This window comes from Physella acuta, unplaced genomic scaffold (genome assembly GCF_028476545.2).
Source record: "Physella acuta isolate Inbredline_101_S28 unplaced genomic scaffold, ASM2847654v3 ptg001792l, whole genome shotgun sequence".
Taxonomy (NCBI): Eukaryota; Metazoa; Mollusca; class Gastropoda; family Physidae; genus Physella; species Physella acuta.
This window is the reverse complement of record NW_026733302.1, coordinates 1-15,631: the sequence shown is the minus strand read 5'-3', so window position 1 is coordinate 15,631 and position 15,631 is coordinate 1. Positions and strand designations below refer to the sequence as shown.

The window sequence follows — 15,631 nt, the reverse complement described above, 5'->3', positions numbered from 1 at the left end:
AGTATATATTTTCTATATAAATTATATAAATTTCATCTCGTTCGGGGGTGGGGGGGGGGGCGGTAAAATTTTTGAAGCCCCCCCCCCCCGCCCACCAGAAGAGATGCCTGAAAGAAACTGCTAGTATGGTACCCCAAGGACCGCAATAAGGGTTATGTTTAACGAAAAGGATGTTATAAATCCAGTAGTCGCATCTCACTGATTTTTTCACGTCCAAATTGGGTTTTCCCTTGCAAGTGTTTTAATGTTTTTGTACGATGTTGCATTTGATTAGAATTATGCGCACTTTGTATTAGGGGGGATGTAATAAGTTTGCACATAGAGTAGATGCTGTTTTAAAATACAAGCACGCATGAAGCTTAGTACCGTAAGTTGGTCTTTATTTCTCTTTATTAGTGGTACGATGTCACGTTATTACCTCTTCATTAAAAGCCTGTATGTCAGAAAATTATAATAGAAGTTCATTTTTTAAACAGAAACAATCATACGTCCAATATTCTTTTTTTCACACTAGCCGTTTACAAAGTAAGAAATGTAAATAGAGTATCTAGATATCTATATCTAAATAACTATATTTTAATAAAACATTCAAATTGTAGAAGAAAAAAAAATAGATCTATTTGAGTCTTATGACAAAGGTGACGTGAAGGTATAGCCTCGATGATATATGGCTGTAGCTTATATTATTTCGTATACCAAACCACCTTGGTTTATGTGAATGGTTTAATCATTAATGAGACAGAGAATCTAATAATAAGTAATTAAACCAAAAGTGTATGTCCAAACGAATTTAAGGGGATTTTTATTTCAATTTAAAAAAAAAAAAGAAATTTAGACTTTACTGTCTTATTCTAGCCGTTTTTAGATTTTCCTAGTACAATTTTACTGTTGTATATTTTTATTTCTTTATCATCGCTTGAATGTGTGTGTGTGTGTGGGGGGGGGGGGGGGGGGACATAGGTAGGTTAAATTAAAGCCTAAGAGCGATTTTAAATCAAACTAACATACTATATTTCTTAAAATATTTTGGTCTTGTTTTCAGATAAAGACATTTCCTCAACATAGCAACCGAAACATATGGCATGGATGAAATACATTAGGCCTAGCTGTATGGCTGTTGTTTTCCTCACCCTAATTCTCACTGCGCAAGCGCAAGTTAACGTCAACGTGTTCACCGATCCGATACTGAGGGACGATTACGGGGACATCGCGTACGAGAACGGAACGATACTGTTTGTCGCGGTACGGGACAACCACACGTACAAGGCCAAAGACGCGTCCAATATTCAGGACGAGGGGGCGATAGGACCTTTTTATGAATTAGCCGCCAGCGTTGTGGATACTTCATTGGGGGACGACTTCACTAGCGGTGAGTTACCGGCCTTGGGTACTGTGGGGAATCAGTGTTTCTTCAAGACTTTTTTGTCCAGGGTGGGGAGGGGGGGCAGTGCGGACACTGTTAAAAGTATATATTTTCTATATAAATTCCATTTCGTTCGTGGGGAAGGGGGGTGGGGGTAGACTCTTTGGGGGGGGGGGGGGGGGGAGGGGGGGGGGTTCCCCCTGAAGAGATGCCTGGAAGAAATGCTGATGGGGTTGGGATATTTACATTTTTGAAACCGAATAGCCTTCGTTTTACAGAATTAGCAACCTTGAGTTCTGTTGGTCTACAATCTAGCTTGAGGCCTCACATCCTTAGTTGTTCAGACTTATCGACCCTGTGAGCTTTTTCCAATATAGATGGTACAATGGTACAAATTACAGAGGTGTCTGCAAACGAGACACGAGGCAAGCAGACATAACACATGGGGGAGTAGCAGGTCCAAGACAGAACATTGTGGAGTCATACGGTGTGGAGTCAGACGGTGTGGAGTCAGACAGTGTGGAGTCAGACAGTGTGGAGTCAGACAGTGTGGAGTCAGACAGTGTGGAGTCAGACAGTGTGGAGTCAGACAGTGTGGAGTCAGACAGTGTGGAGTCAGACAGTGTGGAGTCAGACAGTGTGGAGTCAGACAGTGTGGAGTCAGACAGTGTGGAGTCAGACAGTGTGGAGTCAGACAGTGTGGAGTCAGACAGTGTGGAGTCAGACAGTGTGGAGTCAGACAGTGTGGAGTCAGACAGTGTGGATTCAGACAGTGTGGAGTCAGACAGTGTGGACTCAGACAGTGTGGAGTCAGACAGTGTGGAGTCAGACAGTGTGGAGTCAGACAGTGTGGAGTCAGACAGTGTGGAGTCAGACATTGTGGAGTCAGACAGTGTGGAGTCAGACAGTGTGGAGTCAGACAGTGTGGAGTCAGACAGTGTGGAGTCAGACAGTGTGGAGTCAGACAGTGTGGAGTCAGACAGTGTGGAGTCAGACAGTGTGGAGTCAGACAGTGTGGAGTCAGACAGTGTGGAGTCAGACAGTGTGGACTCAGACAGTGTGGAGTCAGACAGTGTAGAGTCAGACAGTGTGGAGTCAGACAGTGTGGAGTCAGACAGTGTGGAGTCAGACACTGTGGAGTCAGACACTGTGGAGTCAGACATTGTGGAGTCAGACAGTGTGGAGTCAGACAGTGTGGAGTCAGACAGTGTGGAGTCAGACAGTGTGGAGTCAGACAGTGTGGAGTCAGACAGTGTGGAGTCAGACAGTGTGGAGTCAGACAGTGTGGAGTCATACAGTGTGGAGTCAGACAGTGTGGAGTCAGACACTGTGGAGTCAGACATTGTGGAGTCAGACAGTGTGGAGTCAGACAGTGTGGAGTCAGACAGTGTGGAGTCAGACAGTGTGGAGTCAGACAGTGTGGAGTCAGACAGTGTGGAGTCAGACATTGTGGAGTCAGACAGTGTGGAGTCAGACAGTGTGGAGTCAGACAGTGTGGAGTCAGACAGTGTGGAGTCAGACAGTGTGGAGTCAGACAGTGTGGAGTCATACAGTGTGGAGTCAGACAGTGTGGAGTCAGACACTGTGGAGTCAGACATTGTGGAGTCAGACATTGTGGAGTCAGACAGTGTGGAGTCAGACAGTGTGGAGTCAGACAGTGTGGAGTCAGACAGTGTGGAGTCAGACAGTGTGGAGTCAGACAGTGTGGAGTCAGACAGTGTGGAGTCATACAGTGTGGAGTCAGACAGTGTGGAGTCAGACACTGTGGAGTCAGACATTGTGGAGTCAGACATTGTGGAGTCAGACAGTGTGGAGTCAGACAGTGTGGAGTCAGACAGTGTGGAGTCAGACAGTGTGGAGTCAGACAGTGTGGAGTCAGACAGTGTGGACTCAGACAGTGTGGAGTCAGACATTGTGGAGTCAGACATTGTGGAGTCAGACACTGTGGAGTCAGACATTGTGGAGTCAGACATTGTGGAGTCAGACAGTGCGGAGTCAGACATTGTGGAGTCAGACTTTGTGGAGTCAGTGTGGAGTCAGACGTTGTGGAGTGAGACAGTGTGGAGTCAGACAGTGTGGAGTCAGACATTGTGGAGTCAGGCATTGTGGAGTCAGACATTGTGGAGTCAGACATTGTGGAGTCAGACATTGTGGACAGGCATCAATGTCGCTGAAGGAGTTAGGACGAGGTTGCCGCTGAGGGGCGAAGAAGAAGAAGCAGAAAACAATCTGCCCAAATGGTACCAACAACATTGGTCTGTGACAGAGTTTGCCACTGTACAACTGGCAAGATCAGCCACAACTGAGCCTGCACCAAAACAAAACAGTCTCTGGCCACAAGATACACAGTCCCAGGAGGCTAAAGGAGCCAAAAAAATTACTCTAGAAACTTTAAATTTTTAAAACAACACACAATCAAGAATACACATATGCTTACAGATGCAAAAAAAAAAAAAAGACACAAAACAATTAATTGGGTTTTGTGTATTAAAAGTTGCATTTATATATTATGCATATTTGTCTGTAGATCTCGTGACGGCAATACGAGCGAAACCGAACTTTTTGCTAGTGTTAATACATGTGAGTTCTTTTTTTTACTTTGGAAATTTTGAACCAGATTCTCAAAACTTTATCAATCTAGAATGTGGAGAATGTCCCATTAACCACACCCATGTCACAGTGAACACACCCACGTCACATTAAACACGCCCACGTCACATTAACCACACCCATGTCACATTAACCACACCCACGTCACATTAACCACACCCATGTCACATTAACCACACCCACGTCACATTAACCACACCCATGTCACATTAACCACACCCATGTCACATTAACCACACCCATGTCACATTAACCACACCTATGTCCCATTAACCACACCCATGTCACATTAACCACACCCATGTCACATTAACCATTTCACTTGAATCACGTGGATATTCGTACTAAAATGTACAGAAATGGCATTGCTTTGATCGATTTCACCCTCAATCCATAATCACACATTGGTTCAAAACAGGACCTCCCCTAATGTCACAAAACAGGACCTCCCCTAATGTCACAAAACAGGACCTCCCCTAATGTCACAAAACAGGACCTTCCCTAATGTCACAAAACAGGACCTCCCCTAATGTCACAAAACAGGTCCTCCCCTAATGTCACAAAACAGGACCTCCCCTAATGTCACAAAACTGGACCTCCCCTAATGTCACAAAACAGGACCTCCCCTAATGTCACAAAACAGGTCCTCCCCTAATGTCACAAAACAGGACCTCCCCTAATGTCACAAAACAGGTCCTCCCCTAATGTCACAAAACAGGACCTCCCCTAATGTCACAAAACTGGACCTCCCCTAATGTCACAAAACAGGACCTCCCCTAATGTCACAAAACAGGACCTCCCCTAATGTCACAAAACAGGACCTCCCCTAATGTCACAAAACAGGTCCTCCCCTAATGTCACAAAACAGGACCTCCCCTAATGTCACAAAACAGGTCCTCCCCTAATGCCACAAAACAGTGTTATAGATTGACGAGGAGCCACATTGGTGTTAACAGCCTTTATTTACAGACGCCATGATGCAAAAAGAGAGAGGAAGTCGGAAGTGGCGAGAGACTATTTATAGATAACAACATGTAAGGGACATCACTCAAGATAACAATATAAATATAATACTAATACAGAAGAGTGAGTTCCCTTGACCTCACAATTATTTCAATCTATCACATCCCTTTACCCTTAGAACACAATAACACATCTCTCAATAGAACAATTGATATTATCCTAAAATCACCAATTATATTGTAACATGAACACTATGGTAGATTACATCCTTACAAACAATGCACAATATGCTACAACATAATCAAGATACAAAACAATGATGTCAAAGTCCTTTTGACCTTTAAAATCATAGGTCTAACTTATTTGGGACTTTGATTGTCCTGCTTGACCTTCTCAGTGGCCTTTGATTTGGTGACTCAATATTCTGACCATCTGGATTCTCTATCTCAGGAGGTCTAGGATTTAAATCATTAACTCCAGAATTTACATTTTCTGACTCCAGACAACTTGGTTTACTCATATCAACAGAACTTGGTTGTTGGACAAACTGAGTTGGTGTGAACTGATCAGATTTGGTGGGATTGACAGATTCACACTTATTATCTGCACAAGTTATTTTTAACTGGTCTGCATGTCTACTGACAATAAGTCCATCATTTGCTTTTACTTTATAAGACACAGGTCCTGTACATTGAACAATTTGACCTGGTATCCATTTTTCCTTTCTCCCATAATTTCTTAGATACACATTATCATTAACTGCAAATTCTCTTTCAATGGATGATTTGTCATGATTTACTTTTTGTGTATGTTGATGTTGGGAAACAGACCTTTGAACAGTTGGATGTAGTAGGTCAAGATGAGTTTTATTTTTCCTACCACATAGCAATTCACATGGTGCAACATCTGTTGTTATATGAGGAGTTGTGCGGTATTTGGCTAATAACCCGTTTACTCTTCCATTGTCACATTTAGCTTCTTCTGTTTGATGTTACCCTTTTAGTTTCTGTAAGTGCTAATGATGTTAGCAAAGTTGTTTGATGATCACATTCCTTCTTACTAATGTATTCTCTTTAAAACATTTGAAATTGCCATATCACCATAATCATTTATTAAGTTACAAATACTTTGTTTAGGCAACTCTGACTGATAATGGACTGCATCTTCTCCATCATTTATATTATCTTCACAAATGGTTTTATTTCTTATTTAATATGGCCTTAAGTCATCATTCACAGACTCTTCAGGCCAACCATTCTTACAGTACTCATATACTTTTATTAAGCACTCATCTTTTTGTGTTTCTCTTTTAATATCATTCACATTTATATTGGAGTTATCCATGATAGTGAAGAGAACAAATACATCTTCTGGTACATAGCTCAGGCTTTGGTTTTTTTAAAGGTAATCTACTAAGACTATCTGCACTATTCTCAGATCCAGGTTTGTATTTCAATTCATAATTGTATGCAGTTAGTGTGATAGCCCATCTTTGAATTCTTGGTGAGGCATGCTCAGGTAGGGTTTTGTTTTCTCCAAATAAACCTAGCAATGGTTTATGATCTGTAAAGATGGTGAACTTCCTACCAAACAGAAACTTATGAAATTTCTTAACACCAAAAATGATGCCTAAGCCTTCCCTATCTAACTGAGAATAATTTTTCTCAGCCTGGTTCAAAGATCTACTGGCAAAAGCAATGGGTCTGTCACCCTTCTCATCCATGTGGGACAAGACTGCTCCTACACCATCTGGTGAAGCATCACATGTTAATATAAGTCTTTTCCCTGGGTCATAGTGAGTTAGTAAGGTGTCAGCAGACAAAGCCTCTTTTGCTGTATTAAAAGCAGCTTCTTGTTGTTTACCCCTGTGCCAAGTTGCATTTTTCTGTAGCAGCTTGTACAGTGGTGATAGTTTACCAGACAGATTTCCTATGAACTTTGCATAGTAATTTATCAAGCCCAAAAAAGCTCTTAGTTGTTGGGTATTTTCAGGTTTGGGTGCTTCTTTAATGGCTTTTGTTTTCTCAGGTTGAGGTCTGATGCCTTGTTTGCTCAATATATAACCAAGAAAACTAATTTCTGTCAACATGAATTGACATTTATCTTTGTTTATCTTTAAACCTTTTTCACCAACAATTTTCAAGACTTTATCAAGTGTTTTAAGATGTTCAGTGTCATTCTTACCAGTTATGTACACATTGTCAAAGTACACACAAACATTTGGAATGTCCTTAAAAATACTGTCCATGACAGCTTGGAAAATTCCAGGGCTAGATGATATGCCAAAACATAGTCTTTCATATTGGTAGAGTCCTTTATGTGTGTTTATTGTCGTATAGACTTTTGAATCTGGATGCAGTTCTAGTTGAGTGTAAGCATGACTAAAGTCTAATTCAGTGAATTTGTCTCCTCCTGCCAAATTCAAAGAGATTTCCTCAATGTTAGGAATAGGGTACCTATTTAGCTCTATTTGCTTATTCAGTGTAGTTTTATAATCTCCACAAATTCTTATAGAACCATCCTTCTTTAACACTGGCACAATGGGTGACGCCCAATCGGAATAGTCTACCTTCTTTATAATGCCATTAGATTCCAATCTACTTAGCTCAATTTCAATTTTGTTCCTCATTGCATAAGGTGGAACTCTAGCTTTGCAGTATCTTGGATTTGTGTCTTTAATGCTTAACTTCACTGTTCTATCATTTAGTAATCCATGATTACCAAAAACACTTTTATTTTCAGATATAACTTTATCTAGTGAAGTAAGACTAGATTCTTTTACATTCTTCAATGAACAAATACTCTCCCAATTTAACTTAAGATTACTTAACCAGTTCCTACCTAGTAATGGCGGTCCATTTCCTTCAACCACAAGAAGAGGAAGTTTAACACTTTGACCATTATAACTTACATGAACCATACACTCTCCTATTACCGGAACATTGTCACCAGTGTATGTTGTTAGACACTTGTGACATGGCTGTAGAGACACTGATCCTCCTGTGACAGCGTCAAAATCTTTCTTTGTTATGACTGTTAGCGATGCTCCAGTGTCAAGTTGGAAGCTGATGCTCTTACCGTTGATATAAACTGGTACATTGATGGGAGCATGACTTATTGATTTCACAGAGAATAGGTTGAAATCCGGCTGCGAATCAGTTTGAGCATTTTCACAGGTAGAGTGGTTCATTGGTTGGGTTAGGTAGTCTTGGTGAGAGTTAACATAATGCTGCCTTTGGTTGCGGTACTGTCTTGACTGGCTAGATTTAGCAACAGACGAAGACTTTGCAAAGCAGGCCTTAGCAATGTGACCTTGCTTACTGCACTTATAACAAGTTGCAGACTTGAACTTGCACCGATGAGATGCATGGGGACCCTTGCATCGATGACATTTTTGATAATTATTACTAGATTTAGATCTAGGATTTGAACGAGCAGGCTGTTTAGCATAAGTTGGAATGCTCTGATGGGGTTGATGTTTATTGACTAACCTGCTGTTTACTGCATGGATCTCTGAAGGTGCTAAAGATCTCGCCGCATCAGATGACTGCTGGAATGAAGTTGCAAGTTGTATTGCTTTTTCTAATGTTAGATCTGACTCGAGCAGCAACTTTCTTTGAATATCAGGACTGTTTACACCTGTCACAAACTTTTCACATAGTCTGTCAGACAGCATGTCTCCGAATTCACAAAATTCACTTAAATGACGTAAAGCAGCAACATATTCTGATATTGACTCGTTTGGTTGACGAGTCCTACTGTCAAATCTAGCTCGACATAGAAACTTTGATGGGGTAGGCGCATGGTGGTCTGTTAGCAATTTGCTCAGCTCGTTAAAGCTCTTGGTATTCAGACTAGCTGGTGCGCATAAGTCTTTTAGTAGCCTAAATTGTTGAGGCCCTATGACTGTTAACAAAACAGCTCTCTTTTTGGCTTCTATCGTCACGTCGTTTGCTTCAAGGTAAAAGCTTAACCTCTCTAGGTAATCTTGAATGATTTCATCATTCGCATCAAATTCTTTCATTTGGCCATACAGCGCCATAATTCTAGAAATAATTAGCTAATAAGCTCTAGCAAACCTCTTTTTTGCTTAAGTAGGTGCTCTTTCTAGTAGATGTTTATCCTTCGTCGCCAAAATGTTATAGATTGACGAGGAGCCACATTGGTGTTAACAGCCTTTATTTACAGACGCCATGATGCAAAAAGAGAGAGGAAGTCGGAAGTGGCGAGAGACTATTTATAGATAACAACATGTAAGGGACATCACTCAAGATAACAATATAAATATAATACTAATACAGAAGAGTGAGTTCCCTTGACCTCACAATTATTTCAATCTATTACAAACAGGACCTCCCCTAATGTCACAAAACAGGTCCTCCCCTAATGTCACAAAACAGGACCTCCCCTAATGTCACAAAACAGGTCCTCCCCTAATGTCACAAAACAGGACCTCCCCTAATTTCACAAAACAGGACCTCCCCTAATGTCACAAAACAGGACCTTCCCTAATGTCACAAAACAGGACCTCCCCTAATGTCACAAAACAGGACCTCCCCTAATGTCACAAAACAGGACCTTCCCTAATGTCACAAAACAGGTCCTCCCCTAATGTCACAAAACAGGACCTCCCAATACTTACGTCACAGATTTCAACTCCCTTCATTTATACAACAAAGTTGAACTTTAAAAAAATTTCAACAAGATTGACTTTATTTGAATTTCATTTCCTCATTGAATGTGCCCCTACCTGTGACTCACGCTCCAGTCAAGCTTGTCATTCGGCTATGTTTTGGCAATACTTGTCGGGTGGTTGTTCCTCATCATCTTTCCGTGTTGCTGTTGCTCGGCTTGCTGTTGCGGATCTAGGAATAGAAATCGAGTCAGGCCTAAGCGAAAAGTCATCTTGGTGTACAAGTACATTTACCTTGCTTTCGTCACGGTTCTAATCGTCTTTCTTTGGTGAGTATTTTAGACATTTACAGTAGTCAGTCAATAGACTCTTCCAAAACTGGGGGTGTTAGGTTGTTGGCAGTAATACACATATAATCTGGGGTTAGGATGGGACTACGGTTTTGAGATATGGTAAATCTAACATTTGTAAGTAAAATTTCTTAATTTTTTTATGTAAGCAGAACGCGTACTTTCACGAAGAGCATTACAAACGCAATATCTGACATCGATATAAAAATTACCCCATATTAATAATATGCAATAATCTCTGAAGCTGCTAAATTAAAATAAAATATAAGGCTATATTTCCAGTAACGCAATTATTTCTGTCTTTGCTAAGTTAATATAAAACATACCACTATATTTTCAGTAGAGCAATCAATTCTCATTTTGTTAGATACAAACATCACAGTTTTTACTTAACTCATTTGCTAATTGTAATGTTAAATTAACGTAATACAGCAACAAGAACTAAAAAATTTGATCTTTAATAGGATCAAACTTAAAATGATTTTTAAAAAAAAAATTAAATTACAATACAAAACGGAAGTTTATTTATAAATTTGGACTCTGTTCACCCAGCGTTGGTATTTTGTTGATGAACTCGACAAGTGACAAATTGTCTCAATCTCTGAGCGTGCACGCTGACGACGTGGACAAAATAGATGACATCCACAGCTACACAGAATCGACATTAAAGGTAAGATAAAATCTCATCTACACTGAATCGACATTAAGGGTAAGATAAAATCTCATCTACACTGAATCGACATTAAGGGTAAGATAAAATCTCATCTACACTGAATCGACATTAAGGGTAAGATAAAATCTCATCTACACTGAATCGACATTTAGACAAAATAGACGAACATCTCATCTACACTGAATCGACATTAAAGGTAAGATAAAATCTCATCTACACTGAATCGATATTAAGGGTAAGATAAAATCTCATCTACACTGAATCGACATTAAAGGTAAGATAAAATCTCATCTACACTGAATCGACATTAAAGGTAAGATAAAATTTCATCTACACTGAATCGACATTAAAGGTAAGATAAAATCTCATCTACACTGAATCGACATTAAAGGTAAGATAAAATCTCATCTACACTGAATCGACATTAAAGGTAAGATAAAATCTCATCTACACTGAATCGACATTAAAGGTAAGATAAAATCTCATCTACACTGAATCGACATTAAGGGTAAGATAAAATCTCATCTACACTGAATCGACATTAAGGGTAAGATAAAATCTCATCTTTAAGGGTAAGATAAAATCTCATCTACACTGAATCGACATTAAAGGTAAGATAAAATCTCATCTACACTGAGTCGACATTAAAGGTAAGATAAAAATCTCATCTACACTGAATCGACATTAAGGGTAAGATAAAATCTCATCTACACTGAATCGACATTAAAGGTAAGATAAAGTAGAGACTCACATCTCATCTACACTGAATCGACATTTAGACAAAATAGACGAACATCTCATTTACACTGAATCGACTTTAAGATAAAATAGAGATTCTTCTCGGCTTCATTGTATCGACATTGAGAGTGAGATAAAAACTAAGTATAAACTAAATATAAACTAAAATCCAACAACTGATTTATCTTTCGAATGAATCAATAATCAATGTCAGTTAAACAAAATGTCGTATTAACAAAAAAACAACAAGTTAATTATATTTTAGGTCCATATAGTTAATACAATTACAATTGTACATAAGAAATATTAAGTGTAATATAACTCATATTAAATATCGTAATAGTTACAAAATTGCAATACATTGGTTACATTTAGATATGACTTCATTTCCTCTAATTTAAAAAAAAAAGTTTTAGTACGGGGTGGAATAAATCTTGCCTAACCACCTCTTGGATCTGCCAAAATATAAGGCCGATTCTAGTCGGAATAAGATACGCATGCGATACGCATGCGCAATGGAGAGAAACTACGACTTAGCGGCGATGTTTTCGATGGTACTGCGCATGCGTGTGTTTACAACCGCAGAACCCTAATACCAACCCTAATCCTATCCTTAACCCTATCCCTAATCCTAACCCTAACCCTAGCCCTAATCCTATCCCTAACCCTAGCCCTAATCCTAATCCTAATCCTATCCCTAACCCTAGCCCTAATCCTAATCCTAATCCTATCCCTAATCCTATCCCTAATCCTACCCCTAACCCTCATTCTAGCCCTAACCCTAGCCATATGCCACTGCGCATGCGCAGAACTATCTTTTGCCGAAAAATCTTATTCCGAGTAGACACTTCGAAAATATAAAAGTTGCCCAAAATATTTAGCTTTTCATCAATACTTCCATTAATTTTCGTGTTATTCATACTGGTGTAGAGCATTCATTTTTCTATTTGTTTTCCATTTGTTTTCATTCATTGTTTTCTTTAAATGTTTCGCTCACCAGCAAGTGAAAGCCTTGACTACGTATAAATATGACTTCACGGTCAAGGTCGTCGTTCGCGATCTAAACAGTGAGTTGACTTTAATAACGTTTCCACCCATAAGGTCAAATTTTGATAATCTCATTGTTACCTCTCTTTTGGCTTTCTGTGGGTTGAATTTTAAGCTCTTTTTAGCTCTCGTTTTTCAGTTCTTCATTAGTTCTGTTTTTGTCCACATGCACGTATGTATCTAAACATGATATCTTAATATTTAATCTTTCTTTTACTTCTTAAATTCATAAAATTAGCTGATGCTTTTTTATTTCCATTTTTTTAAATTAATCATGATATCTTAATATTTAATCTTTCTTTTACTTCTTAAATTCATAAAATTAGCTGATGCTTTTTTATTTACATTTTTTTAATTAAAATAACTAAATAAATCAATAAATAAAATTAAAGATGAAACAAATAAATACTTATATCATGACTTATAACTTTGGTTGTTTGATTAGTAAACTATGTGTTTGCTGTTCCGTTTTCCGTATAAAGATATTGGCTTTCTAATGGGGCCAAAGGTCAAAACGAGGGTGATTGGCGAGACTGGCATCGAGCGTGTATATGCAGATGTGGAGAAATTGAATACAGGTGGGTGCGGGATTAAAGTTGTGTGGGATTTATGTAGGAGCATTAGATACAGGTGTGTGGGCTTTAATTGTGTGGGATTTATGTAGGAGCATTAGATATAGGTGTGTGGGCTTTAATTGTGTGGGATTTATGTAGGAGCATTAGATACAGGTGGGTGTGGGATTTATGTAGGAGCATTAGATATAGGTGTGTGGGATTAAAGTTGTGTGGGATTTATGTAGGAGCATTAGATACAGGTAGGTGTGGGATTAAAGTTGTGTGGGATTTATGTAGGAGCATTAGATACAGGTGGGTGGGTTTTAATTGTGTGGGATTTATGTAGGAGCATTAGATACAGGTGGGTGCGGGATTTATGTAGGAGCATTAGATATAGGTGTGTGGGATTAAAGTTGTGTGGGATTTATGTAGGAGCATTAGATATAGGTGTGTGGGTTTTAATTGTGTGGGATTTATGTAGGAGCATTAGATACAGGTGTGTGGGATTAAAGTTGTGTGGGATTTATGTAGGAGCATTAGATATAGGTGTGTGGGTTTTAATTGTGTGGGATTTATGTAGGAGCATTAGATACAGGTGTGTGGGTTTTAGTTGTGTGGGATTTATGTAGGAGCATTAGATACAGGTGGGTGGGTTTTAATTGTGTGGGATTTATTTAGGAGCATTAGATATAGGTGTGTGGGTTTTAATTGTGTGGGATTTATGTAGGAGCTTTAGATACAGGTGTGTGGGTTTTAATTGTGTGGGATATATGTAGGAGCATTAGATATAGGTGTGTGGGTTTTAATTGTGTGGGATTTATGTAGGAGCATTAGATACAGGTGTGTGGGCTTTAATTGTGTGGGATTTATGTAGGAGCATTAGATATAGGTGTGTGGGTTTTAATTGTGTGGGATTTATGTAGGAGCATTAGATATAGGTGTGTGGGTTTTAATTGTGTGGGATTTATGTAGGAGCATTAGATATAGGTGGGTGTGGAATTAAAGCTGTGGGGGACTTATGTAGGAGCATTAGATACAGGTGTGTGTGTTTTAATTGTGTGGGATGTATGTGGAAGCATCCACGGACATTCTCCATGATTTTCTTGGCTTGCCTACTTCTATCCTCCTGTGAGTTCCATTCCAACACTTACTTCCACCCATAAACCACACACAACATAAGGAAATATTCTCAAGCAAGAATGATTTTGGAAGAAAATAATATTTCAGCCCCAGATCACACAATATTAGATTCGTCAATCAATTTTCACAAAAATTTACTAACAAAATATTTTTAAATTTGAAAAAAATAATCTTGTAAAAGTTAATTTAAAAAATAGGCCTCATAAAGCAAAGCAACAGCGTGCGGACACATATTCTTGATCACAACCTGTTGTCAAAGATTGTCAAAAGTCGTGGGCTTTCTAATGGGCTTTGTAGTGGGCTTTCTAATGGGCTTTGTAGTGGGCTTTCTAATGGGCTTTGTAGTGGGGTTTGTAGTGGGCTTTCTAATGAGCTTTGTGATGGGCTTTCTAATGAGCTTTGTGATGGGCTTTCTAATGAGCTTTGTAGTGGGCTTTCTAAAGGGCTTTGTGATGGGCTTTCTAATGAGCTTTGTAGTGGGCTTTCTAAAGGGCTTTGTAGTGGGCTTTCTAATGAGCTTTGTGATGGGCTTTTTAATGAGCTTTGTAGTGGGCTTTCTAAAGGGCTTTGTAGTGGGCTTTCTAAAGGGCTTTGTAGTGGGCTTTCTAATGAGCTTTGTGATGGGCTTTTTAATGAGCTTTGTAGTGGGCTTTCTAAAGGGCTTTGTAGTGGGCTTTCTAATTGGCTTTATGGCTCAAGGTGGGAGGGCTCTGTAGTAGAAAATACGGACTAAGCTGTTGACAGCTTACACCTTTATCTAATTCTACACCCTTCGCTAAGTTTAAGTAAAGAAACTACATTCAAGTACACAATAAACAAAGACGTTCTTCTATATTACATTCCTCGTGTTGTTTTTCTATATTGCCGGTTGCATATTTTTGTTTCAACAGATGCTGCAGCTATTAAAGCAACTTTAAACGAACTGCAAACCGGAAAAGTTGAGCTGGATACGGCTTATAAAAGTTACAATACTGCACTAGAAGCCCTGCAGGGGAGGATAACCGCCCAAGCCCCGCAGTCAGGCATAGATTTAAAAATCAACTTTAATTTAGAAATGGTAATTCTGATTTTTCTATTCTGAAATAGATTATTTCATTAATAATTACAGCTATCTTAGTACCAAGACCCCCCCCCCCCCCCCCCAGTCAGGCATAGCTTTAAATTTAAATATCAACTTTAATTTAGAAATGGGGTAGATTCTGATTTTCTATTCTGAAGTAGATTTTTATTTGTTAATAAAGTGCTATCTTAGTACTAATTCCCCAAGTCAGGCATAGATTTAAATATCAACTTTAATTTAGAAATGGTAATTCTGATTTTCTATTCTGAAATTGATTTTTATTTCATTAACAATAAGTGCTATCTTAGTACTAATTCCCCAAGTCAGGCATAGATTTAAATATCAACTTTAATTTAGAAATGGTAATTCTGATTTTTCTATTCTGAAATTGATTTGTATTTCATTAATAATTACAGCTATCTTAGTACCCAAGCCCCACAGTCAGGCATAGATTTAAATATTAACTTTAATTAGAAATGGTAATTCTAGTTTTCTATTCT

At 38.8% G+C, this 15,631-nt stretch overlaps 1 protein-coding gene across 1 annotated transcript; it reads left to right on the top strand.

The window, feature by feature from the left end:
• Nucleotides 1-296: 296 nt before the first annotated feature.
• On the top strand, nt 297-15,128 carry LOC131930515 (uncharacterized; the record flags this gene model as incomplete). The annotated part of the gene is made up of 7 exons (XM_059287041.1): nt 297-367; nt 1,043-1,369; nt 3,891-3,943; nt 9,705-9,898; nt 10,472-10,589; nt 12,331-12,397; nt 14,962-15,128. Coding segments are annotated over exons 2-7 (891 nt in total), but the record flags the coding sequence as incomplete, so codon positions are not given.
• Between the last annotated feature and the right edge of the window lie 503 nt (nt 15,129-15,631).